Source organism: Lygodium microphyllum, chromosome 26, assembly GCF_053477565.2.
Source record: "Lygodium microphyllum isolate KBCC chromosome 26, Lygodium_microphyllum_v1.1.10, whole genome shotgun sequence".
NCBI lineage: Eukaryota > Viridiplantae > Streptophyta > Polypodiopsida > Schizaeales > Lygodiaceae > Lygodium > Lygodium microphyllum.
This window is the reverse complement of record NC_141160.1, coordinates 62,681,660-62,709,158: the sequence shown is the minus strand read 5'-3', so window position 1 is coordinate 62,709,158 and position 27,499 is coordinate 62,681,660. Positions and strand designations below refer to the sequence as shown.

At 39.4% G+C, this 27,499-nt stretch overlaps 1 protein-coding gene across 1 annotated transcript; it reads left to right on the top strand.

Annotated features, from left to right (window-relative positions):
- The first annotated feature begins 486 nt into the window (after positions 1 to 486).
- Positions 487 to 19,053, top strand: LOC148013329 (lipoyl synthase 1, chloroplastic-like). Its single transcript, XM_087668153.1, has 8 exons — positions 487 to 597; positions 752 to 1,080; positions 8,392 to 8,573; positions 8,924 to 9,014; positions 9,151 to 9,308; positions 17,271 to 17,442; positions 18,427 to 18,537; positions 18,621 to 19,053. Exons 1-8 carry the CDS (start codon positions 519 to 521, stop codon positions 18,699 to 18,701), a joined length of 1,203 nt encoding a protein of 400 aa, XP_087524279.1. The 5' UTR covers positions 487 to 518; the 3' UTR covers positions 18,702 to 19,053.
- Positions 19,054 to 27,499: the final 8,446 nt, after the last annotated feature.

Sequence of the window (27,499 nt, the reverse complement as noted above, 5' to 3'; positions counted from 1 at the left end):
TAAAAATATACACAAGATCCAAGTCCTTGAAATAAATACCCCCAATCCAACACCTTCTCTATTGTGAAAAACCACCTCAAAGAAGCCCTTCCTATCATATTAGATCTGATCCATTACATCTTTTGTTTTAAGTATAATATTAAACAATGTGGCCACATCTATGGAGCTTTGGCCATGTAGCAAGTTGTATGGGAGGTGTAGTCGTTACATGGTGATAATACATACAAGGACAATTAAGGCCATGAGGCCATCATTTAGCTCCAAATCATAATACGATCTCTTTTAATAATACATACAAGGGCAATTAAGGCCATGAGGCCATCATTTAGCTCCAAATCATAATACCTCTTTTAATAATGCTAATAAAGTTTCAAAACGTTACAATTTACAAAGTTTTTAGTTGTGAAATGGATATATATGTAGGTATGTATACATATAGTAATTTATTGGACATTCCCAGCGTTTTGGTAGAGTCAACAAAGCGTTTTCAAGTTTCAACATTGTTTGGTCTTGGAACGATGTGTATCACTTCGGTAGTCCCACCCGCCCCACCTACAAGCTCCGGCCATGCATCGACATCAATTTCCATGCTCACAGGTAAAATCTTTTTTGCCGCTGTCTCAAAGAACCATTATCGTCTTGATCAGGAGGGAGGATCGAGCTTGAGAGAGAGAGAGAGAGAGAGAGAGAGAGAGAGAATTCCGAATGGCTTCTATCGTCCCCCCTCTCCATCCCACTGCATTTGTACAAGGACGCCGTGACATCAAGGCCTCCTCTTCTTCCCACAGGCCATGCAGATCGCATCCCATCGCCTGCTCCTGTAGCCCAGCCCCGGGACGCGAGGAGCTCCATCCAGCCGTGCAGACGCATACCAGCCTCTTCGAGTCCCAGGCCAAGCCTAAAAATGCATATCCCGGTGGCATGGGGCCCTACACAGGGCGTGATCCCTCCGTCAAGAAGCCTGGTTGGCTCAGACAAAAGGCACCTCAAGGAGAGAGATATTCAGAGCTCAAGGAGTCCTTGTCCACTCTGAAGCTTAATACCGTCTGCGAAGAAGCTCAATGTCCGAATATTGGAGAGGTAATCCTCTTATACAAAATCTCCCTGCAGTTGTGAGGTGCAGACTGAATGTAGATGTGGTTTTCAACCAAGTGTTTGATTTTATCTGTTCGCATGTCTGACTATATTGTGTTCGAATTGTATTTTGATGTACTGACCGTACGGAGTTTGTATTTCAGAACTCTCGTTCTCTACCACAAGTGGCCTTTCTTTAACAAAAAGTTTGATAGTTGCAGTTGTAGACCTGTGGTTTTGTGTAGTTTGCATGTTAGATCAAACATAAAGGACTATTTTACAACCGTGCACAAGGTGCCTCACGACTTTTGAGACATCGGAGTTTAGGATCTTGTCAGAAAAATTAAATAGAAACGTAGGGAAATTGACTTCTTGAATTTGAATTCTCATAATATTTTGTTCATGATTGCCAAATTATGGCGTTTGGATGTATGGTATGTCCTAATTCATAGGGTAAGGGGCCTGCAAATTGAACTGATTACTAGGACTAAACAGTCCTAGAGCTAACGAGGCTTCACCTTGGACTTCAATTAGAGCTAATGAGGCTTCACCTTGGACTTCTATTAATACTAGAGTAGCATTTTCACATCTAGAATTGATTCCTGTGTTGTCACAATGCTGCCATGAGTTCAGGACTGACTATAGCCACTTATGGGGCCTATCTTGAGATTGACCTTCAAGTCCTTTTGAGGGCCTCTAAAAGTTCCCACCCACACACATCCCACCCCCCTCCCCCCCGCCCGGTCCTTGGAAAACCTACTTGCCATGTATGCTACAAATGATCGACAGGTTCATTTGGTGAAGGTATGCGGGTCACATTCTTGTCCACTATAATTGTCAGTTGTCCTAAGATGCATAGCTTTGTTGTATGCTTGAAGAAAAGGTAGTGTTCTTGGCAAATTCTTATCAAGAGACCATCATGTTGCTACTTGAAACTTTCTAGGATAGCTATGTTTGCTTTCTGGTGATCTATTGAAGGATGACTTGTTTTAGCAAAAGGGGGGAAAAAAGGAACGCCTCCTTTCAAAATGAGGGACACATGAAGGGCATTTATCCACCAACATTGGCTCCTCTTGCTCTAGAGTAAAATGAAAGTTAAAGTACAATTGTGTGGGCTTTGCCTACATATAGGCATTAAGTGTGAAATCGGTCTAACTTGAAATTGCTAACCTAAAATGCTTGAAGATAGATGACAAGGAAAGCATAAAAATACTTGGGCTGAACTACATGCACTTTGACTTGATATGGAGTTAGATATGAACAATCTCAACTCTCTTGTTTTTAGTGACATGTCGGGGAACAACAAGGATGTATGTACAATAGAGCAAGGGGTAAAATGATAGTCCCCCTCTCAACTAAAGAAAAATACAATCATGATGGTCCAACTAATGTGGTGTAAAAGATCTCCAAGGTAGTGAAAAAAAGATCCCTAAGGCTATTGAGAGGTAACGCTATGCCGAAACTATTTGCTATGTTAATTATCTCTCAAATCAATGTATTCAAATTGGAGGGTCACCAACTTGATTTACTCATAGACAATGTGGCTATGAATTCCAATGTTGTTGGTCCTCAAATGAAAGACTAGGCTCCTTGACTAGGGCATTTGGCACCCTACTTATTGTAGTAGTGAGAGTAGGATAGTCATACCATAACTTCAACCATGCTTATAAACTTTGGGTATCATACCTATATCATAACCAATGGGTAGACAACAGTCTTGGACAGCTCCGATTGAGACATCCTCTGTGAATAGGGTGTGGACAGCAAAGCTTCAGCACTTGTAATTTGCAAAAACGAGATTGCTGAATGGGAGGGCAGCCTATCTATTTATAGAAAGTTTGGGGCCTTCCAAATTAGGGTTGGCATGTGGGACATTGAAGCTCTCTAGGACTGCATTTATTTTGAAATAAAAGGTTAAATTCATTAATTAATGAGTTTTGGGGCTGCTTAATAGAAGCTTATGAATCTTTAGCTCAAAAGCATATGTGACTGTCTTATCACCAATGCCGCAATGCATAAATGACCATGGATTCCCCTCCTTTGGCTAGATTGCCAAAGTGTCCCCTCATGTGAACTCAGATTAGGAGCAAATCTTGCTCTTTGTCAAAAGCTCATCATGAACTTGGATGTCGATCCTACTTGCAAGATTTCAAATTGATAGACTTTGGTCGATGCATAAGGAAACCCCTCTTTGGATCTTGTGCACTTGTATAGAAGTATAGATGAGGCTTGATTGTCCTACCTCACCACCCTCACACTCCTCCTCTGACATCGGAGAGTTATGATAGGTGATGCGCATCACCTGTACTAACGAGCTTGAAAGGAGGCCCTTACAACTATCATCGGGGCCGCATGGCTAGAGCTTGAACTTGGACTTGTAGAGGATGAGGACTTGTTGATAGAGCTGTCACCCTTCGTCTTGGTTTGATTCTCCTATTGCAAAGCTGCTAATGTCTTGCAGTCCGAAGATGTCCCCTCTTGCCACAATAAGAGCACTAAGACTTTTTCTTCTTCTTCTTCTGTAGGTCAACCCCTCTGAAATTGAAACATCTGGAACACTAAGAGATAGCAATCCTCACCGAAACCTGAATATGAACACAAGTCTCGAACTTAACACTCGTAGATGAGTAAACAATGTTTGCATCTTGAGCATAAGTAGAAGAGCCTGTAGGAGCCATGAGATGAGTAAACAATGTTTGCATGTTGAGCATTGGTAAAAGAGCTTGTAGGAGCCATGATAGGGTCGACATTGAGAAGATGAACGGAGGAAAGGGATCATGAGGGATAGATTTTTCCCAAGAAGGCAGACTCACTAGTTCCATGAGTTCAAACAATAAAGAAAGCACATAAAGAAAGGATTAACAATAACTAGAGTGTAGTGAAAATAACACAACTGGATGTACAAGAACCCTCTCTAAAGTTGAGCAGTGTATCATAGACAAGCTGGTCAGAAAACAAGATGATTGTTGCAAAAGTGGATCAATCACAGTCAATATATAGGAGAAAACACCTGAAAACATAGTTGCCCAGCCTATGCATACAATACATGGCAGAAAATACAGGGTCGGCTCATGAAAATGCAGGCTGATTAAGCAATAAATGCAGCAAAACCTGAGAAAAGAGGTTACTTCGTGCCTTGCAGAAAGTAGACAGGAAAATGCAGGCAGTACCAGCATTAAAAGCAGCCGTCCCAGCCTGCAGCGGACGAGAGCAGCAAAATACAGGATTCTGGGGCTGTATGGCTGAAAATCTGCAAAGGGTTGCCCGGGCTGAATCAGCAGTCATGGCAGTCAAGACAGGTCTGAATAGCAGCAGAGATGAAAATGCAGCAGAAGAAATGAGAAACACAAGACCTAACATGGACGTCTGACACCATATCGGAAGTGGGTGCAGCAATGGAAGTGTAGGAATTTGCTGTAATAGACTGCATAACACAAGAGGAAAGAGAGAAGAGAAACACTACAAAAGAACACTGCACAAAGAATTTAGAAGAAAAGAGGTGCTTGGGATATGGAATCTATGTACCAAGACGAGAGACAATACAAAAACAATGGGAGTCACTGGCTGTTTAGGCATTGGTACCAGCTCACTCTCTCTACCAAGACTTGTGTGTAGGTGTATGCTCAATTGACTGAGGAGGGAGCGCTTGGCCATAAATAGGCCAAATATTTGATTAGGTTGGCTATAAATTTGGGGCCAAAAAAATGAAGTTGGCTAGCAATAAAATGATATGGCAACCATAAACCGGTGCCCAAAAATAGGTGATTGCATCATACTTTAAAACAGATGTGCCAAGCGCACTGGAACATGCACAGACTCACACATGAACTAACATTATCATCTAACACCCTTTGTCAAGAAAATGACAGAGACTAGTGAGACAGTAGGTGGGGAGAAACACAGTGTGTACGGCAAACATTGAGAGAGAAGAGAAACCTAGAAGCACAAGAATATGATGATGATACACTAAATCATGCTATGAGAAGAAAAGCTGATGCAACAGAGCTGAAGCTCAGAAGATGACTGCACTGTTATGTCAGAACTAGGCGGCAACATCTGTGGGAATCTGCATAGTGAAGGGAGCAAAATATAGTCCTCTGGGTAGTGGGCTATTGAAGTAATCACTGGAAGGTGAAGGACAATTGTTGAGGGAGTGAACTACAGAACTGCAGTCCTTTGATGTTGTCAGAGATGTAGAAGATGATCACTAGCTGTCAAGGGAGCAAAGCGTAGTCTTCGGGCATCACTAGGAAGAGGACCAGGCTGCAAAATGCAGTAATAGAATGCCGTAGTAAAATGCAACGGTAGAACATTGCAGTAGAACGTTGCAGTAAAATGTAGTAGGAGAACATTGCAGTAAAACACAGTAGTAGAACCGTGCAATAGGGATGAATGGAAGGTGAAAGGCGGCCACAAATTGCAATGTCCTCCGATAGGAGTGTGAGTAATAGTGGCAAGGACAGAGAAGGATGTTGGAATGATGGAAGAAGAGGGGTGAAGAATAATTGAAGTGGTGTTGGTGACTGAGGGGGGTGGTGAATGAATGAATTGATTGTTTATTTTTAAGCATAAGTTGTCTAGGGTCTTGCACCATTGTGTGGGCGCCCATTGAAAAAGTGGCCAAAATGTGGACACTAGTCCTTTTTGGGGCTGTCAGTGCGAAACCCTAAATGAAGTGTGTAAACTGAAGAAGTGGTTTCTCAACACCCCCTTTCAAGCCCAAAAAGTGATGAAGAAAGAGGAGCAAACAGAGATATGATGAAGATGTAGAGGATCTCAGAGATCCAAGATTTCCATTTGAAAGGTAACCGGTAGTAAGGAACAGTAGACGGGATGAACTGTAGAACGCGACGCCACCATGCGAGAGAAGCCACTGGCTTAGTTACCTCATGATGGAAGGAATTTGAAGGTCTTGTCATCAAGTCGCGGTTGAATCTCCAAGGCCTCGATCTAGGCGGTCTTTGAAGATCCTGGATATTAGTAGGAGAAATGATTGCACGAAGATAGCCATCCCAAAAGAGTAAATGGTGGGTGACGAACTTCATGATGAGTAGGTGCCCCTCTTGAGGGTGGAGATGCAAGGGGTCCCCTCTGAAGTTGAAGAAGAAATAGGAGCCCCCTTTGAGGGCAAGTAGAGTACATCCCCCTTTGCGAGAGATAGGGAATCTAAAAACTCATGGATCATGGACTATGAATCATCGAATGACAAGGGAAATATCACCGGTCGTGCTGAAGAAGGTATCTGGGGTATCGAAGATTGCAAAGAACTCCTAGAGGTGGCCTCTCCAACTTGAGTAGTCGAGGGTGGAGAAAGGTGAGGCTTAGGCAGAGCCAAGGGTGGGCGACAATCACTATCTCTTAATGGAGGGACTGTGGAGCTGAAGTAATGGAAGGTGTCGAATAGCCACTGTCTCATGAAGGAATTGTCGAGGGGACGGTATCCAACAATCATTGTCTCTTTGGGGAGCTGATTACATAACCATGGATTGTTGAGATGGCATTCGTGAAACCCTAGAAGCAGAAGCAATCTCTGTAGCGCATTGCGGCGGTGGTGAGGAAGAGAAGGGTATCTCTGTCTCTTGTGATGTAGCATAAATGAAGGGGGAAATCAATGGATGATGTCGAATCTGCAACCTATCTTTGCCTTCTTTGATGCGGAGGATCTTCGTGGCTCACTGATGAGCACCTCTGGCTTTGATATCATGTCAAGAAAATGACAAAGAGATTAGAGAGGTAGTAGGGTTTGTGGGGAGAAGCACAGTGTGTACGACAAACACTGAGAGAGAAGAGAAACTCTGAAACACAGGAACATGATCATACATTGAATCAGCTATGAGAAGAAAAGTTGATACAGCGGAGCCGAAACTCAAAAGATGATTGCATTGTCCTTTTTGAATCATGCAAAAGCTCATGTGGGAATCTGCCAAGTGAAAGGAGTGAAACACAATCCTTTGGGTAGTGGGCTATTGAAGTAATCACTGGAAGGTGAAGGACAGCTATTGAGGGAGTGAACCACAATCCTTTGATGCCGTCAGAGATGTAGAAGATGATCACTAGTTGTGGAGGGAGCAAAGCACAGTCCTTGGATGCCAAGAAGAGGATTAGGCTGCAAAAGGCAGCACTAGAACACCACAGTGAAATGTCGCAGTGGAACGTTGCAGTAGAATGTCATAGTAAAACACCGTAGTAAAACTCAGCAGTAGAACACTGCAGTAAAACGCCGTAGTAGAATGCCGCAGTAGGGATGAATGGAAGGTGAAAGGTACCCATGAACTGCAATGTCCTCCGATAGGGAAGTTAGAAGCAGTGGCAAGGAGAGAGAAGGATGTTGGAATGATGGAAGAGAGGGGTGAATGAATGAAGTGGTGTTGGTGACCGAAGAGGGTGGTGAATGAATGAATGGACTACCTATTTATAGGCATAAGCTGTCTAGGGTGGTGCACCACTGTGCGGGCACCCACTGAAAAAGTGGCCACAATGTGGACATCAGCCCTTTTTGGGGCTGCCAGTGCAAAACTCTAAATGAAGTGTGTAAACTGAAAAAGTGGTTTCTCCACACCCTCTCCCCCTTTATCTTGTTAACCATTCCTCTACATTTTTGTTTACATGACCATCCACCAATAATCACCCTATTGCTAGTTGATCTGAAGAGTGCTTGAACATTAATTGATTAACGATCCAATGTTGAGAAAAGCCTAGTTGGGGGATGGTGCCTTCTGGGAATCTTCTTTGAGCTTATAATCATTGTGTCGGGCCCTCTATGTAGCCTCAAAGGACGTAAAGATGTTTTGGATGGTTTCATCCTGAACAAAACCTGTCAATGTGCTGTTGCGTGTGTATTATATGTGGCGATAAAGGGATTAGCCTGCTTTTAATCATCTTTGCCAGGGCCTTATAGGCCATTGGTTAAAAGAGTGATGGGCTCCACTGGCTAAGTTCTTGCCCATCCCCCCAATTCGGGGAGGAGACACATCAAACCAGCTTATAGGCTCTCAGGCATCTGCCCTGAGCTGAAGATCTCTTGGAGATTGGGGGAAGGGAGTCCACCTCCTCTTGGAAGGTGGAGAAAAAAGCTGTGGACCCCATGCCACGCTACTAATTCTAGGGTATTAAATAACTGATAATGACTGGATAGTTGAGACTCTGTTCTAACTTATATGTCAGTGAAAAAGGATCAAACATTTGGTTTTTGTTGTATTTAATCATAAATTTCTGTTTCTCCATTATTTGGCTCTCTGAAGTGTTCAATTGAGGACTGACATGCTGGCCTGTTAACTAATTTGACATTTGTGTTGGCATTAATATTATGTTAGACAGTGCTGGAATGGTGGTGGTGGTGGTGGAGGTGAAGGAAGTGGTATTGGAACTGCTACAATCATGCTTCTTGGTGATACATGCACACGTGGTTGCCGTTTTTGTGCAGTCAAAACAAGCAATACACCTGCTGCCCCAGATCCTTTGGAACCTGAAAATACTGCAAAAGCAATAGCTAGCTGGGGGTAAGAAACATTTAGTGGCTCTTTGTAAACTGTTATATTGGATGGATTTTCCTTATAGTTCTTTTGTTCTTATTTGTTGCTATAATATGCATAGCCTTAGTATATGTTAAGATTTTGATTTTCATTTGGTTAGATGGCTGGGCACCATTTTGTGATTATCAAATGGCCAAGTAAGGTGCTTCTTTCTGTGTAATGTTATTAATAGGTGCTAATATTGTTGATCTTTTTTTGTGCCATTGCCATTCCACTTCTAGTTCTAAATGCTGGCATAGAGCCTAGTGGCGCAACATAGTCATAATATTTGATACAGGTTTTCAAAAGCTTTGTTCAGATTTTTGCTTGTCATTCAGGGTGGGTTACATCGTGCTTACCAGTGTGGATAGAGATGATCTAGTGGATGGAGGAAGTGAACATTTTGCCCGCACTGTGAGGACTCTAAAGGTGATATCTGATAGGTTTTAGAACCTCAATTTCACTGCGTTTTGTGCAATTTCCAAGTATTTTGATACTTCTGAACCCATTGTTTTAGCAACACTTTGAGAACTATATTGATTTGGTTTCTTTGGCTTGTATCTAGGAACTCAAGCCTGAAATTCTAGTGGAATGCTTAACATCTGACTTTAGAGGGGATCTGAATGCTGTCTCTACAGTAGTTCAATCTGGATTGGATGTCTTTGCTCATAATGTGGAGACTGTGCGAAGGCTTCAAAGAATTGTTAGAGATAGAAGAGCGGGGTAAGTGCTCTATAAAACATCTGTTATGAATTTAAGTTTTAACATGGTTTGTTTCAAAAGTTTTGCAGATTGAGTATGATCAAGTTGCTCTTAGCATTTGTTTCAGATGATTTGTCAGAAGTTAAAATATCAGAGGTTTACACACTCATGCACACACTCTTTGTCTCTCAACCATTCCATAATTGAGGAAAACACTCAGTAAAAAAGAATGGAGGGAAGAACAATCATTGTGCAATGCTGAATTGAGACGAATGTACAAGAGTGCTGTTGGGTTTGACTCATGCCTACGCTTACAAAGGAGTGTTAGTGATCCTTGGTAGGACACTGGGGCACTTTTTACTTTCTTTACAAGAGCTTTTTTCCCCCAGTTTTATTCTCCTTTATTCTATGTGCTTATGTTACACAGTTTGGGCACTTATCGTGTTTTATATCTTTTGGGTGTGAACACACATTAACAACCCTAAGGTTTAAGGGTCATACTTTGTACTTGCACATTACACTCTTGCAATTTTGCATTGGGAGTCATGTCTTCATTCTCACACTCTCTTCACTGTCAACTATACTCTCAGCTGAGCTTTGATCTCTGTCCTCACATTTGGTATCAGAGCTGAGCTGCAGCTCAGCTGAGCTCTTGGTCACCACCATTTGAGCCGCCACCTCCACCTGCCTCTGCCCTGTCCGACACCTGCAGAGCCTTCAGCTCGTCCACCTGCGCTCCTGTTCTATGCCGCTGCCTTCACTGCCAGTGCTGACGCCTGCTGTCCTAGCTGCCTGCATGGTCAAGCTGAGCTGCCTAGTGCCACCTGCAGTGCCTGTGCTCCTTGTGCCTGGACGCCACCAGTCTGACAGCGCCACCCCAGCCTCCAGCTGCCTGCGACCTGCTCCAGCAGCTCGGCCAGGTCTGCCTACCTGGTCGTGCAATTGTGCTGCCCCCATAGGTCTGCCTCTTGTGCCAATAGCACCCTGGTCTAGCTCTGCTCAGTCAATATCAGAGGCAAAAAGAGAAATTTATCAATTTTTTATTCGGATTTGATCTTCAGAAAAAGGGGCTTTTGCTTGGGCAGCCTATCTCTGCTTTTGCATGTGTCTGGGACACATTTATTGCAGAGATTTCTTGAATTTCGGGCCAGAATTTGGGGTTTTTTGGTTTAGCTTAGACATTGGCAAATGTATATTAGTGTCAATCTGCAATAGACTGAATTTGTGCATTTTGGACAACAAATTTTGGGGCTTTTGCATTTTTTGTGCTGCTGAGTACTGTTTGTGCTTTAGACAGTGTGTACATTGGACAATTTTGACAGACGTGATCGGATTTGCTAATTACAGCAGGGTGCTTGTTGTAATTTCTGGAAATTCTCAGATTTCCAGGTTGGTCTAGCTTGAAGTCTTGCTCTTGTGCTCTTTGAACAGTGACATCTATCATGGCCAATTAGGGACAAGGTGATGTATTCACATATGTATCCAAGGAGGATAGTTTGGATGGCAACAACTATTCTCTATGGTCTTTTATGATGAAAAATGCGCTGATTGCAAAGAATCTTTGGGATTGTGTCAGTGGTGAAGAAGTTCAGCTTGCAGTTGTGGCTCTTGCAAGACCTCCTCCAGAAGGACATGATCAAAGGCCAGCTCTCAGCCACTTCCCCAGAGATTAGCAACACAAAAGGCTTGGGATACATGGGATGCTCAAGCATTGTCATTGGTTGCATTGGAGTTTATCGGTCTATTATCCTGCATATATGATCTGCAGCTTCTTCACGAGAAGCATGGTTGACACTTGAGCAAATGTTTGTTGAAAAAATGAGACACACATCTCTTTCTTGAAGAAAGGGCTTGAGAATGTGAAGATGGATGAAGGTGCAGGATCATCTTAACAAAATTACGGACTTGCGTGAGCAGCTAATGATTGTAAATGAGTATTATTGGGATGCATAGTGGATCTCTACTACCTTGAATTCATTGTTGCCCTCTTATTTGGCCTTTCATACGGCCTTAAATCTCACCATGAGGATTTTTTTGCAGCCGCTTACTTTCCTTTAGTTGGTTAGTTTGTTCTTAGAAGAAGAGCAAACAAGAAAAAACAATGGGGTGGATGCAATGGCCTTTGAACAGGCTTTTATGGCAAGGTAGAAGGGCAAGGGCAGCTAGTCTAAAAATACTTTGCAGAGTTCTGGAACTTCAGGTAATTCACAAAGCAACAGTAGGGGGGCATGCAAGCCAAGAAGGGCAAGTGCCACTATTTCAAGAAGCCAGGTCATTACATCATATAATGTGGAAAGCGCATAGCCAAGGAGAAGAAGAAGAGTTAGGGATTTTTGTTTCTGATGTACCTTCTATTGCTACTAAGTCTACATCTTTTGTTGTAGACCGTGACTATTAATTCTACACTTACAGTTATGAATCTTTTTAGGTTGATAGATTATTTAGCTCTATTAAGGATGCTAGCACTTGGTTCTTTGATAGTGGTACTTCTAGACATATTACATCTTGCGGGGATTTGATTACCATTAGACAATTGATTATTAACTCCTTGCATAGGATTTGCTGATTTAAGTCTGCTTAAAAAATCTGCTATTGCATGGTCTTTGCTCGGAGTATGTATAATTTTATAGTAAAACTCTTGTAACAGGAGTATCCAATGGGCTAATCTTCTTGTCAACTTTGGCTTGTTAATTAAATACAACAAAGCTTGGTGATCAACAAGGAACACCATTGGATTACCCAACAAATAGTGACAGAATTTTTGTAATGCAAAAATTATACCCAAAGCCTCTCTTTGTGCTACAGTATAGTTCTTTTTTGCTATGGTCAGCCTTATACTAGCATAATAAACATGTCTAAACCAACCCATAATTCTCTCTTGCATCAGGATCGCCCCAACCGCAATGTTGGAAGCATCTACAAACACATGAAAGGGAAGATCCCATTGTGGGTTGTAAGATTGGAGCTACAACTAGTATCTTCTTTATAACACCTTGAATGCTTTCTCTTGATCATCCCTCCATATGAATTGAACACCCTTCTTAGTAAGCAAAGTGAGAGGAGAATAAATATGTGCCTAAGCATCGAAGATACCTACTGTGCCACTTAACTTGACCCACAAACCACATAACCTCTTGCACTGTTGCAAGAGTAACAACCTTTTGCACTGATCGAATCTTTCTAGGATTAATAGCCATTCCTTCTTGTGATATGATATGACCTAGTAAAACTCTCCTCTTAGCAGTAAATACAAATTTAAAAGGGTTTAAAGACATTGTGAACTTATGGCATCTTTCAAAGCATAATTGGAAATGTTGTAGATGATTCACTTTCTTCCCAAAAATATAGAAATCATCAATATGTTGAAAATGGAGAGAGAGAGAGAGAGAGAGAGAGAGAGAGAGAGAGAGAGAGAGAGAGAGAGAGAGTGTGTGTGTGTGTGAATACAAGACAATGAGCAAGAGTGAGCAGCAGTTCCACACTCAAAAGTGCAAGTGCTAGAATGATAGAATGAAAGTATAATAGGTCTTAAGTAAGTTAGACCTATCTCTAACTCAACTAGAGTTAATTTAACTCTAGAACTACGTCTAAAAGTGGTGACACAACTTATTAATGTAGTTGTGTTTATACTACAAAACAACTAACTAAAACATTGGGCATCGCCCATAGAATTAGCAAATTCTAACACCCCCTTGCAGTGCCACCCTGTAGTGCATCCGACCAGTCAGCCTAGAAGCTGTTGACGTCAACTTGTTCTACGTAGCGCTAGTTGCTGCCCCTAGCTCCGTTTGTGCCACTTGTAGTGCCACCTGCTCTACAGTGCAACTGTTGCTTGCACTTGCTACCCTTGCTTGTTGCTAGGGCAGCCAGCTGTGCCTTGTCCGCGAGTCTAACACCTTGTACACCATTCAATTTTGCCTAGCTTTACCCTTGCCTTTAAACTTGGAAAGCATAGCCACATCACCTGAATGCAATGCAACATTTTTCCAAGTTTGCTCCTCTTGCAACAAGAGGCCTTCCAACTCCACAAATGTAAGAGGCTGTTGCCCCTTTTCTTGTCTATGACAAGATCAAAGAGGCTTTGAAATCTAGATATGACTCTAGAAGAGTTTAGTGTGATATTCACCAAATTAGCATCCTGAATAATCTCATCAACATTGAGCAGCTGCTCATGCAAATCCTGTATATCTCTGTGAAGATAGGAGATCTTGGTATCATCGTGGGCTACAAGCATATACTCAAGTATGTCCCATGTTGATTTTTAGGTCTTGCAAGACCAAATGTGTGGAATGATGGCCCTTTTTACTGACAATGCTATCAAAGAAAGTGCTTGAGCATCCTTCGAATCCCATTTTCTCTAATTCTCTGTAGGATTGGAAGAAGGGGCAATAGCGACAACAACCTGTCCTCGAGCGTGACACTGAGCTGTTTGAGGTGCGAGATCTCTTGGTTGTTGCAAGCTATATGTAACATAGTCCCACAAGTCCTTTGCAACAAGAAGGTTGCATACCATAAAACTCCACAACGGGTAGTTGGAGCCATCAAGTTTGTCCTTTTGAGTGAGGACACCAAGAATGTTGCTTTGATCATTATTTTCTTGATGTGCCATGTTGTTAGTAATGAACAAAAAATCTGTAGATAGTGTGTGCTCCTGAGAGTATCAAAAAGCCCCATGGGATTAAGAAACAAATACCAAACTCTGCACAATGTCGCCCAAATCAGCACTCTGTTAAGAAATAACAGCAATGCACAGTTGTAGACTGCTGTACCACACTTGTCTCGAAATGTGTGCCCTTGAGTACAAATTATAGCAACTTAATGCAGATTCTCACCAAAAGCTACTGAAATATTCCAAAAATTTCTGCTTAGTTTGACTCTAGCAGTAATTAAATGCCGTTATACCACTTATTTCCTGCCTTGGAGTGCATGCAGGGCAAAAGCCCCAAATTTCTTCCAGAAATTTCAAAGCTCCTCCCTCCAAAACAATAGCTTCTCTTTCTCTGTCGATCGAGTGGACTTTGCATGGGTGGCATTGGCTGAGCAGCAGAGAGACATAACCTACATGTCTAGCTCGATACCAAATGTTGGGATGAGAGAGAGAGAGAGAGAGAGAGAGAGAGAGAGAGAGAGAGAACACAAGACAATGAGCAAGAGTCGGCAGCAATTCCACACTCAAAAGATGCAGTGCTAGAATGATAGAATGAAAGTACAATAGGTCTTAAGTAAGTTAGATCTATCTCTAGCTCCACTAGAGTTAATTTAACTCTAGAACTAACTCTAGAAGTGGTGACACAACTTATTAACATTGTTGTGTTCACACTACAAAAAAACTAACTAAAACATTGGGCATTGCCTATAGAATTGGCAAATTCTAACACAATAAACATCCTTATAAATGTAGTAAGATACAGATCAAAGGTTTCACGTATTGCTTCTTGAAATTTAGGTGGACCATTCCTCAACCCAAAATTCATCATTGTACTAACAAAAGTTCCCCATTCAGTAATGTATCCATTTCATCCGGGTGCATCCTTATCTGATTATAGCCTGAAAAACCATCAAGAAAGCTGTAAATTACATGGCTTGCCAGATCATGTAGTAAAGAATTCGTAAATGGAAGAGAAAATGGATCAGTTATGGTAGCTACATTTAATCTTGTGTAATCAACACAAACTCATATCTTTCTATTCTTCTTCAGAAGAACAACTATTGGCGATAGCCATGTCACTTCATTGACTAGTTTGATGAAACCCACTCATAGCAATTTATCATTTTCCTCCTTGACTTGCTTGGCATAATCAAGTAAATACAATGGGGAATGGCATTAAGCTTGAAGGCATGCATGCATAGGTATGAAAAGAAATGGACGAGTTAATATATTCTACTATCATGTTGACACTCTCAAAGTCTTTGGATTTTAATGTAAAAGATCTACAAGGAAGTACATTTGGTATGTGGAAAAATCTTAGTGACCTATATGAGAAAAACTTTGCAACTTCAGAGGTTTACTAGTTGAAAAAACTCATTGATCTCTATCTACATGGAGGAGGGGGATTTTATGTCCAACTACTCAATGAGTTCAATGCTATTTTTAGCCAATTGACATCTTAGAAGATTGCCTTCTAAGATTTAGTTAAGACTATGTTCTTACTGGTCACCTTGCCTAAAACTTGGAACACTTTCAAGATACGTATTGGTACCTTTTCGACATAATTGGTTTGGCATTAGCTTTCAGATTGATCCCATGTTGACACACTTGCAGATCAAAACCCTTCATGTCCGTATACTCCCATGCAACTTGCAATCCAACTTTTGTATGCCTTCTGTGATTTGATATAATATAAACTACTCATTACGAAAAAAGAGAGCTCTTGCAAGTACACAAACTGAATGAATAAACTGATAATGATAAGTGAGATAAAAGTACAACTGATAGGGCATGTGATGAAGGACATGTATCCTACAAATGAGAATTTCTTTCAGATTTGGCATTGCTTACAACGGGGATATTGGTGTTCCTTTCAATCTAGAAGAAGGCTTCATGATGAGGCAAAACATACTTTGCTTGGTGTAGGAACTGAGGCCAAAGGTTATGGCTGAATCTGGTAGTCTGCGTTTTGCTGCTCATCAAGGAAACTTGAGTGCAACAAATGATTGAGCAGTACTGTTACTAGGCTTTCTATGAGGAAAGATATTGACATTTGTGTTAAAAGTGTATCACATGCTAGAAACTGAAATTTTTGATCATGAAAAATCTCTCATCCTTTGCCCATCCCTAAAAAACCGTGGGTATTGTGATGGATTTGCATTACAAGTTTACCAAAGATTAGAGAGGAGAACGGTACCATTTGGATCATTAATAATCTTTTCAGCAGTGCACACTATTCCTGTGAAAAAAAGAGAACTGGTGCTTCTAAATAAGATGGGTGATCACTGATGATTGGATGGAGGCTGCAGCTTATCAAATCAGATTTCATTATTCTGTAGTCCCTTTCCTAGATATTGGTACTAACTAAAGACAGTCCTGTTTTGTGGCTTCCAAGCAGTTTGTGTTTTGTACAGATGCTTCCACCAGGGAATGGATTATCGTCAATGCGACACTAAGTTCTAGGCACCAAATTCTGTTTCAAAATTATTTACCTAGACCTACTTTATCTCCCCATTCAGACCCTCTTCCACTGGTAGCTCACGTTGTATCCTAATTTACCTATGACTGTTTGAGTACGTATCACTTAAGTAGAATAGGTGACTGGTAATATGCTCTTACTCTCAAACATTCTAAACTGCAGAGTTCTGTCCATTTCAGCAATGGTTTTGCTAGATATGTGCAGCTGTAAATGTTAGAACATTTTGTCAGCCTTGTGAAACGGGTTAGAATTATCTGATGAAATCTTGCAATTGGCATGTCTGCAGCAGATCTGCCCCATGCAGTTCAATCTTTTTGTATGCATGCATTGACGAAGAGAAGAACATGTTTCATAGATTCTGGGGCTTCATGCTGATTGACATGCTGTCAAATAAACCTGGACCTTAATTTTTGTTGATACTTCTATTTATTCGAGATACTGGTTACCAGATGTTTGTGGCACCAAGATTATAATCAAAGATTGCTTTCTATTCCATTGATAAGGTGTTTGCGACAGATCTGCCCTGTGCAGTTTCTCATTTTGTATTTGTACTCTGTATTGTGATCATTAAGTGCCATTTGTGGTTGCAAATTATGAGGTAAGCATTGAAGTGGGTCCAGTATTCTTCTCTTATGCAGAGGTTTTTGGAGCTTATTGTGATGAAAGCAACAAATAAGAAATTATTTTAATTAATAGCATGTTCGATTGCAGAACATGTTTGCAAATTAGATGTAGGAAGTGATGACTGATATGAATCTTGAACCAGTTTTCCATTATTCGTATCATATCAAGTCGTTTCACAGTGATTGTCATTTGTATCCATCACACTATACTAATTGGGAATTTTTACTACCAGGTATGACCAAAGCTTGTTGGTCTTGAGGCACGCAAAAATGGTGAAGCAAGGCATGGTCACAAAATCATCAATCATGCTAGGTTTGGGGGAATCTGATGAAGAAATAAAGCAAACAATGGAAGACTTGCGGAGCATCAATGTTGATATTTTGACTCTTGGACAATATTTACAGGTACCTTCCAAGTTTAAACCACTTCTGTGTATCTTAACTCTTGGATTGATGGATTGAGGGATATCAGTTACACCATTGTCTACAAAATTTTGTACTCTTCTATTTGCTGATCTGACATAAGAGATGATCGTGATATCTAGAGAACCTAGCTTCAAATCATAAGCTATTATGTTCTCTTGATTACCTTGCTGTATATGCATGTGAGTCTCTAAGGTGACAGTTAGTGTACTCCCTGATTGGAATTGACATGTTTTGCTTTACGCTTGATTACTTGTGCTTAATCCATAACCTAAGAGTTATTCAGCTCAGCAAATGCTTCAGTTCCGCCTTCAGATTACATTCTTTGTCTTACGCAAGTGACATAAATATGGTTATCTCCATTGTGTGAACGTATACAATTTCCAACAACAAGGTCCTTTTAATATGTAATGACAACTCTTTAACCTGATGAGTTTAAGAAGGGGAATTAGTTCTGCTTTTAAAATTCATCTTCAATGCTAATGCTCACCACACCACTTTTTTTGGTAAGTAAAGAACCAGGCACACTACATATCTAAGGGATAGATGAATACAATGCAAGACCAGTTGGATATGCATTTTGTGAAAACTGAGAGGCCTTCCTTTTACATTGGGCGTCTTAATGTGGACCTCTTGACTGTGATGTCACATTAGAGTTACATCTTCTCAACTGGCCACCTGTAACTGCATACTTAAATTGAAGGCTTTTAACCATAAGTTGATATTTGGCTGTTCAATTTCTTTACCATCATTACTTTTATTTATTCCTTTAGGGTGGGAGTTTAATCACTTTCTTTGAGAATCATATGCTTGTTTTATGTAAAAATGGTTATTTATGGAGTAATTCGTCTTTTTTAAATGAAATGCTCACACTTGGACATGATTATCCTTAATGGCTGTGGAAGTTTTTGAGAGTTATTCAGAAAATTTTGGTTGTCTGACATGCTCTTGTTTAAAAAACTGCAGCCATCACCTCTTTACTTGACAGTGAAAGAATATGTTACACCTGAAAAATTTCAGTACTGGAAAGAGTATGGAGAATCTATTGGTTTTAGATATGTGGCCAGCGGACCTTTGGTAAGTTCAAATGATTGCTTTGATGGTTCTTGTTTATTTTTGTGTTCAGTTCTTTATAAGCTGTTTTTTTCTTCCTTGGGAAGGTTCGATCCTCTTATAGAGCTGGAGAGTTCTACATTGAAAGCATGATACACAAACAAAGGTTGGCTGAAGTGTCCAAGTGAGGTCTTGTGCTAGACCTGAAACCTGCATGTCAAGAGTTGAGTACTCATGCTAGTAAATACCGGAAGTGATCATCTCATGCATCTGCTGTGGCCTTTGATATATTTGAAGGTCTCTGAAGTTTAATGGAAGTCCCATCTGATCCTAATCTGTATTAGTTGTTTACTCCAATGCCTCATGAGCACTATTTTGCAGCCACACATTCAATGATACTCCATTGTTTGCTGACCATTCAGTTATACCTCTCAGTTTAAGCTATTTTTCTCACATTTAACCTCTCAGTTTGAGAGCTATTTTTCTCACAATGTACACAGCTGTTCTCTCATGGATGCATACAGAAATTATGTTCTTTGCTGTGTAAGTCAATTCAGAGAACTGAAATGTGTCAATTTGATTGAGAATAGATGCAAAGAAGCTAAAAACTCGTCTGCTGTTGTAATACATACATGTTTAAGTCTGAAAATTGAACGTGAGTTTACAAGAAGAAACTGCCAAATGCTCCACATTCTACTACAAGCACATTGGCTGTTCAGTGTGGTACATGTGGTTGTCCCGGTGAGTCATACAAGGCTCTAGTGTACTCACGCCATCCCTTTGGTGCCGTGATTGGGATGGGCTGTTTTCTCTTGAAACATATTTTAGTCACGTTCCTACAATATATGGTTGATCATTGCCTCAAGTAGTTCACTGCTTCCTTCTACAAGGTTTTGAAAGAGCATCCTCGCTTGTGTGTAGAAATACCAAGCAAAATCTCTTGCTATAATGGGTTTTGTGCATCACGACACCCATTGTTAGACCAGATGCTCTACGGAACAATGCTACACAGGGGTATTCCTTGGAGACTACTGCATGGGATTGTGTATATTTCACCAAGACTTGTAAGTTCATCTAGAGAGTTGTGTGGGTCCATTATCTGGAGTCTCTTGTAGGTTGCATTTGTGCAAAACTTTTGGTACCTTTTGTAGATTGGTACCTTGGATATCTAGGAGGGGATTGAGAGAGTGGTGGAAATGGGGTGTCTCTTGTGTGTTCACAAGCTACAAAGAAAGGTACGTATACAAGGTTTATTGCATGCAACACATTGGTGTTTTGGAGGCTGTATTGTACGTTCGATATCAAGCATTAGATAATCCACAATACTAGTACTCTTTTCTTGTACTAGCATATAAGAGCATCTCACTCCAATCCACATGGCAAAGTGTAAAAAATGAGGAGTCCATGAGCACTTCTTGAGGCAAGGAAATTGTTTGGTGTTATCATCATTTTATGCAAGGTCAACCTTTGCATCCCAATGCCCTCAACTTGCAAACCCATTTGTATCATAGAAGTTGTCTAGTCTTGGATGTGGATCAATTGTCGGTTTGATTGAGATAGATTGGAGTGATTGTCATTTTTCGATGGTAATGTTGTGTTGTTGCACTTCAGCCATTTCTCTTATTGAGGTGAAAAGGTGGGGGAATTCTTTTGTTTGAAATATTTTGGTGTTCATTTTCCTATCTTTCCCTCTGCTTGACAGTCTTGGGAGTTATTTGTTCAATTGTCAATTTCATTGAGAGAGATTTGAGTGATTGTCATTTTTAAATAGTAATGTTTTGTCGTTGGACTTCAGCCATTTCTGCTATCGAGGTGAAAAGGTGGGGGAATCCTCTTGTTTGAAATGTTTTGGTGTTCATTTTCTTCTCTTTCCCTCTGCTTGATAGTCTTGGGAGTTCTTTGTTCTCTCTCCATGCTGTTGCATGTTTTCAGTTCTCCATCTTCTTACTCGATGCCAAGGGCCTAGTGTTTCCTTGGAGTCCATATTCACTTATAATACACTCAATGAGCAAGACAGGTGGGTTTTCTTGACCATAACAAAAGGAAGTTGGATAGTCATGCATCAAAAAGTGGTAGAGATTCTTAACAGCCAATCCTTATCATATTGGAAGAGCAAGGCAATGGATTTTAGGCTTGGTGGCTCCTAGACGGCAATCAAAGAAGTGTGTGTAGTATACTTTCATACATAAGGAGCTTCACCTTGAGCCTAATACCTTCAATCTCCTTATGCGTAGACCCAATTGTTAGTGCAATGTAGTTAAGTTTACTTTATGGTATGAATGAAAGTTTGTGTTTTTTATTGATCTTGTAAATGACAAGACCATTTGATGTTAATAGATTTGTATCCATCAAGCCTCGAGGAGTGACAACCATAGTGGAATGTGTAGTAGATATTCTAGATGTCATCCATACATTCATTGTTGAGGAGCTTTACAAGGGGAGAACAAAGCAGTTTTGGCTAAGAGGGGCGTATTCTTTTACGATTATTTTTATGTATCACCTCTCTCTAATGAGCAATAGGGAACCTTGGACTTCCCCTTCCAGATTTTAAGAGTAGAGTGGTTGCTAGTGGATTCAAGGAAAGTGAGAGTTATAGGTGTAAACTTTTTCAGGAGATGTAGAAATGCCTTAAGCCCAACATTGCAAGTAGGCAAATCAAAATATCTACCTTTATGTTATAGCCATTTTTGTGGACTTCTCTCTAGCATTGAAGTTCGGACCTCAAGAACCATATTCTTAGTGAAGTGTTCGGATATAGATAGCATTTTAGAGTTTGTGGATGCATGCTAGGATACAAAGATACAAGATAGAATCTCTTGCAAGCAACTAGATTTTGTTATTTGCAAGTGTATGATAGTACTCAAAATTTCATCATGACACTTGTACAAAAGATGACACCATATTTGTGGGAAGTTGGTGCCATTAGAGCAAGACATGATGAAGTTTTCTAGAGATTCAACACTAGAGGTTGATATTTGGTTGAATGATGAACTATTGATCATATAGAAGCAAGGGTCAACGTGCACATTACGACAATTGAGGAGGGACCTACATAATGAAGACATCCAATTTCCTATTCGTTTAACTTCTATATTAATGATAAAAATACACATTGCTATTTGCATTGCCTGTTTTGCTTTACATTCATATGATCAAAGGATTAGTTTGTATCACATTTTCTCTAATTAGTCTCTCTTGATATCTGCTAGGTGTCCCAATGAGATAGGAAAATAACATGACATACAAAGAGATAACAAACAATACTGTGCATTTGTGTTAGAAAGCCATTTGTTCGACTTGTGCACATGTATTAGTAGAGGCCATTACATAGGCCTTTTCCACATAGAAATACAAATATTTCAGGTGCCTTTTGGACACAAGAAAGTCAATTCTATCAAAAACTTGTAACCAACAAGTCTAGAAATATGAATGAGAACTGTTTTTTTTTGCATTTTCATTTTCTCATTACAACGTAAAATAGTAAAATGTGACGATTGAATGAGCCATTGCAAAAGCACAAGTTCCATGGAGGGTAAGGGTTGAAAGCAGAGACAGCTGTGGCCTGCATGATGAGATTGTCATGGGTGGTGGGGTTGGGTTTGAGTTTGGGTTTGGCGATGAGGTTGGGATTGGAATTGATAGTGAGATTAGGGTTGGGTTTGGGCTTGGAGGATTGACATGCTATAATGTCCTCCATATCATGCCATAAAGCTTTCAATCTCAGCCCCCTCATCTCCACTTCCTATGGTTGCTTGTTTAGTGGTTGCGAGCCTCTCTCCACAACCTCCCTTGATTGTATCCATTCTTTGACATTTTCCATGTCAGTTTTAAATTGCCGTCCCGCTTGTTCATACTCATGCATTGTTGCTAATTGAGCTTCTTCATTCTGATGTTGTGCTTGCACTCTCACTTTGTTTGTTTCATCTCTTTGAACCACCCCCTCTCCGCGGCGTTGGGCAATATGAGCTACAATGAATTGAAGGGATGTGATATTTAACTTTTTAACATCAAAATCAGAGTAGCTTTGTATATTAATATAATGTGCCAAAGTTACAAAATGCGAGCTTGGATTGGCAAAAATAAGTTTGCATTGTAGAAACCACTTATATTTGGAAGATTCAAATGTAGTGTTGAGGATTAGAAATGCATTGACACATTCTCCACCCACAACTCACATCTTGATCAAGCTGTTATGGGACTCATACAACTCGTGTGTTCATTATACACATAAGGTCCCACTGATTAGCAAGAGGGGCCCTCCATGTAGACAATAAGCTTGTGTGCAACCCTAGGGACACCAGCCCCAACTTTATTCTCGACGACACCTTCAAAGATCACAAATTAAACTTAAAGGAGAGACATAGATACTGACGGCTCTTCTTGGTAGCCTATGCTAGCAGTATTTGTAAAGTAACATATATTTGTATGCAAATTCTATAATATAAGACTCCAAAATTCCCTATTCAATAATCAAATGGGAATTCCAAAGCACTAGTACCAAAACTAGGATGGAAGAAGATATGCAATTTTGTAGGGGTAGTGACATCAAAGTTACAACACAGATATAAAAAATGGGAGAGAGAGGGGGGGGGGGGGGGTTTAAAGATGATTAAAGAAACATACCTAATGAGATTAAGGATAAAGATGCCCAGAAAACAAACAATAAGAACTTACTGTTGTATGAAAACCATGATGGAGTCAGCTAATGACTCCATGATGAAGTCAGTTAATGACTCTTCATTAGGATAGAATGTTGAGAGATAGGCATGCGAACCCTATGTATGTAAGGGCGAATAAGGATAGCTAGGTGTGAATGAACTAGAGGGAAAGGGAAAACCCTAACCCTAGCTATGCAGAGGCTATTTAAATACCCTAGTGGTCACTCTCAATGTAGAGGAGAGTGTACCAATTGTACTTGTGAACAATTCATTAAGCAAGATCTTCGTCTTGTACTTGAGCTCTCTTCCCCTCTTGTGCACACTCTCTTGCTCTCACTCTAATATTTCAACATGGTATCAGAGCCATCTTTGATCAATTGAGCTTCCCACAATCACATTTTGGCTTAAGTGCATAATAGACTTCCATTTCTTCAACTTATCCTTCTTTCTACCATAGCCAGTTTTGACCTACCTCCATTGGAGGAGTTAGTGTGAGCAAAGGAGGCCATATCTGCTCTTGATTCCTTCTAGACACTTCTTTTCTGGCTCAGGGTGCTTTAGCACATCCCATCAAATATTGACATTGAGCAATGAGGAAGGAGACATTGTGTGTTTTTGCAGATCTGGTGCAGTTTTTATAGCGTGAACTGTTGCACTGTAGCACGGGAAACTAAGGGCACAATTCCTTGAGCCACCATAGAGCTTTGTTAGCCCCCTAAGTGGCTATCTTCACCTAAGAGGGTTTGGCATAATTCCTTTCGTGCTGCTCACACAGAGCAAAACCCTATCTATGGGTTGTCTGGCAGCCATAGCCAAAAAGCTTCAAGCTTTTTTCTTTCAACATTTATCATGTTGGTTGATACTAATAGTGGTTCTAATCACTGACTTAAGTTCTGTGGAGTCTCTTGCAGATTTGGAAGCTCCATCTTAGGTTCAAAGACACTTGGTGAATATCATAAAGCTCGTGAGAAAACCGACTTGTAGACATATACTATGAGATGAGTGCTTGTAAGCACTAATGCTACATCTCATAGTCATGATCCTATTTCTAATTAGCATGTGAAATATGTTTTACACTAAACCTCAATCTTGAGAAGATTAGTTTCTATCTTAAGCATATGTATTGAGTGCTTCATTGTCATTATGAGGCTATGTATAGGTTATAAGCACATAGACCATTGTCCTCATCCCTCATCTCATCTTGTAACACATCACAATTGCTACGTATTAATAATCTCAATTTGCTTTTGCACTTATTGGCCATTTTTTAAAGGACGAGACACAACCATTGCCTCGAGCAATCGGTAAGATCTTCCTACCATGGCCATGGCCTATGCCGATGTTAGATGTCAAAACCGTAAGTTTGATGGAAAAGACTTTCATCCATACAGGTACTAGTGAAGTATAAAGTGATGGAACAAGGTTATTGGCCCTTCATCAAAGGGACCAAGGTTATTGATCCATCAAACCCACTTGATGTAGAAGATGATGAAAGAGCCTAAGCCATAAGCATGCTTCATCTAGATGAATCCTTAATCCATCACATTGACCAATTCTCCACTCTGCCAAGGAGAAATGGGATGAGCTTGAAAAGATTTATGGTGGTAAAGGAAAGAACTCTAAAATTTTTCTTAAGATCGAAATTTTTAGTCTGGAGTATAAACAAGGAGAAGGCCTAGGTAAGTTCATTTCTCACATGAGGAGGCTTATGGCACAACTATCCTTAGTTCAATCATTTAAGCCCCTTAGACTTTTCTCTATATTTTGTCATTTGTACTTAGTTTAGTAATTTACTTAAGAAGTTAGATGTGTGTGAATACACGTGCAAGTGGTATATACATACGAACTAGGTGCTTCGTGCACACCTTCTCTTAGTGCTTCATGCCAGTGTCTTATTGATGATTCCCATTGGTATTCTCTTGGTGCTTCACAGTAAAGTTCAAAGCATCAGTATTAGTAATAGTTAGGACACTTTGCATCCTAATGCACATCTCATGTAGCAAAACGGTTCATGGGTGGTTGAGTTATAAAAAACCAATTGTGAAATATTTGAAACCTTTTGTGTATTTAAGAACATAGCTTCACACATGTATAAACATGCTCTATAAATGTACCAAGATTTAAAACCTTTTGTGTATTTAATAACATAGCTTCACACATGTATAAACATGCTCTATAAATGTACCAAGATTTTTAAATGCGTTTTCAATATGTTTCTAGGATTTAAGAATATTGTCCATCACACAAATTTAACTTACACATATGCTCGTATACGAATATATAAGTAGTATCCCTACATCCCCAAAAATGTTGAATGAAAAAAAATTACATATATTTTGAGTAAGATAGATCCATTGTTCTAAATCAATTATTGAAAATATAGCTTCCTCTTCCTAGAACACCATATTAGGGAATATGGGAATTTCCCATAAGTTTGGGACACATGGTCAAATCTTTAGATTTGTCATAACTTGAACACCATAACTCCAAATCGAGCACTCTATAGCTCAATAGATTCCATTTTTCAAGCACTTTCCAATGATATGTGACATCATCATATGGTTTTGAGAAACTTATGGGCATATTATCCGGGTGTCACTTTTTTAGTATTCAAAAAATGGGAATTGGGAGATTCCCAAACTCACTAATATTGTGTTCTAGTTGAATTATTCAAAGTTGATGTAGGTTCTAGAACATGTAAGGGTGATGTTGTGCCATGTCCCCTCCAAGATTGTGTTGCAACATGTGGCATGTCAGCATTGCTTACCATACCTACAAATGAGAAAGAATATTAGAAAAAATACATTTTACTTAATATATTTTATGTAATAAAACATTCATCAAGAAATTGAGTAAATATTACCTAGGGTGATGATACATTGAGCTTTAGAATTGGTAGAGCAATTAGTAGAATTAGAATGAAATTTCATGTATAAAGTACTAAAACATGATAAATCTTGGAGCTCCCATTTGCTCCAATAGTGCCTAGTGTGCGAGTGGTATATATTGTAATCATCATCTGTTTATCTAATATAGTAGTACTAAGTATATCCACAATACATAACTTATATATATAAATGGGAATTTCCATTACTAAACCCATCACTTGGTAGTCTTTCAATTCTTCTTGCAAGACTTGTAGACATGACATCATTTGGAGTTAATGGGCAATCTCTTGTTGCAGTTGCATATGGTAAGTTGAAGCAAGATATTATTAGAAAATTGATTTGATTATCTAATAAAAAAGTTATAAAAAAGTAATAATTATCATTATTTTAATATCATTAAGGATAAAAAATGACCTTAAAATCTCAGAAACAACTAAAATAAATAAGCAAAGAAAATAAGATCGATTTAAAGGAACTTAAAAAAGTACTTATTATCATTATCATAATATTATTAAAGAAAATATTCCCCCGAATTCAATAATAAAACGAAAATAAATAAGCAAAAAAAAAAGATAATAGTGAATTTGAACACCACTTAATCTAGACAATTCAAATAAGTTTTTGTTAAAGAAGAGAATTGAGAGTTTATAATACTTTGTACGAAACCATTGTATACATATATACACAAATAACCAAAGAAAATAATTTTGATGGTGGTGAAATTGAAAACTTCAAGTGAACATATTTAGAGAAAAATAAGTATATAGAGAAAACAAAGAAAGATTGCACCACTTGATAGAGAAGGAGAGATTATAATACTTTGTCTAAAACTTCTTTTTCCATATGTAAACAAATAAACAAAGAAAATAATTTTGATGGCGACATTTTTTACGTGTACATATTTTGAAAATAAGTACTTAGAGTAAGCGAAAAAACATTACAGCAATTGATGGACAATTGAAAAAACTTATTGTTAAGAAAGAGAATGGAAGGTTATATTATTTTCTAAAAAAACTCCTTGTACATAATATTGATGGCAGAATTTACCATATTCTCTCTCTCATGAAGCAAAACATTTAATTTGTCTCATGACCTTACTCTTGATAATGCAATATAGAGTTGTCCATAAGTAAAGATTGGTAAACATAACCCTAAATATCATAATGTTTGTCCTTGAGATTTGTTAAATGTATTGTAAAGGCTAAAGGGATAGGGAATTGGGAATGTTTCATAAAGAAAAAGAGTTGTATTATAGTTGGGATGAAAGTTATTCTTAGAACAGATACTCTCTCTCTAATATTGGTGTCTGTTGTTATCTCTACCTCAATGATCTGTTGTTAAATGCCTTGTATATAAGCTTGGCACTATTGCATAAATATTTAGAACGATTTCAAGTTCTTGAGCAACATTATTGAAGTATTAATTTTTAGTAGCAAAATA

Bases quoted from the DNA above. Each gene is read 5' to 3' on its own strand.
- LOC148013329 (XM_087668153.1), top strand. From the start codon at position 519: ATGTGTATCACTTCGGTAGTCCCACCCGCCCCACCTACAAGCTCCGGC. The intron at 9,309-17,270 runs GTAAGTGCTCTA...TTTTACTACCAG, and splicing joins GTTAGAGATAGAAGAGCGGG to GTATGACCAAAGCTTGTTGG. The intron at 18,538-18,620 runs GTAAGTTCAAAT...TTCCTTGGGAAG, and splicing joins ATGTGGCCAGCGGACCTTTG to GTTCGATCCTCTTATAGAGC.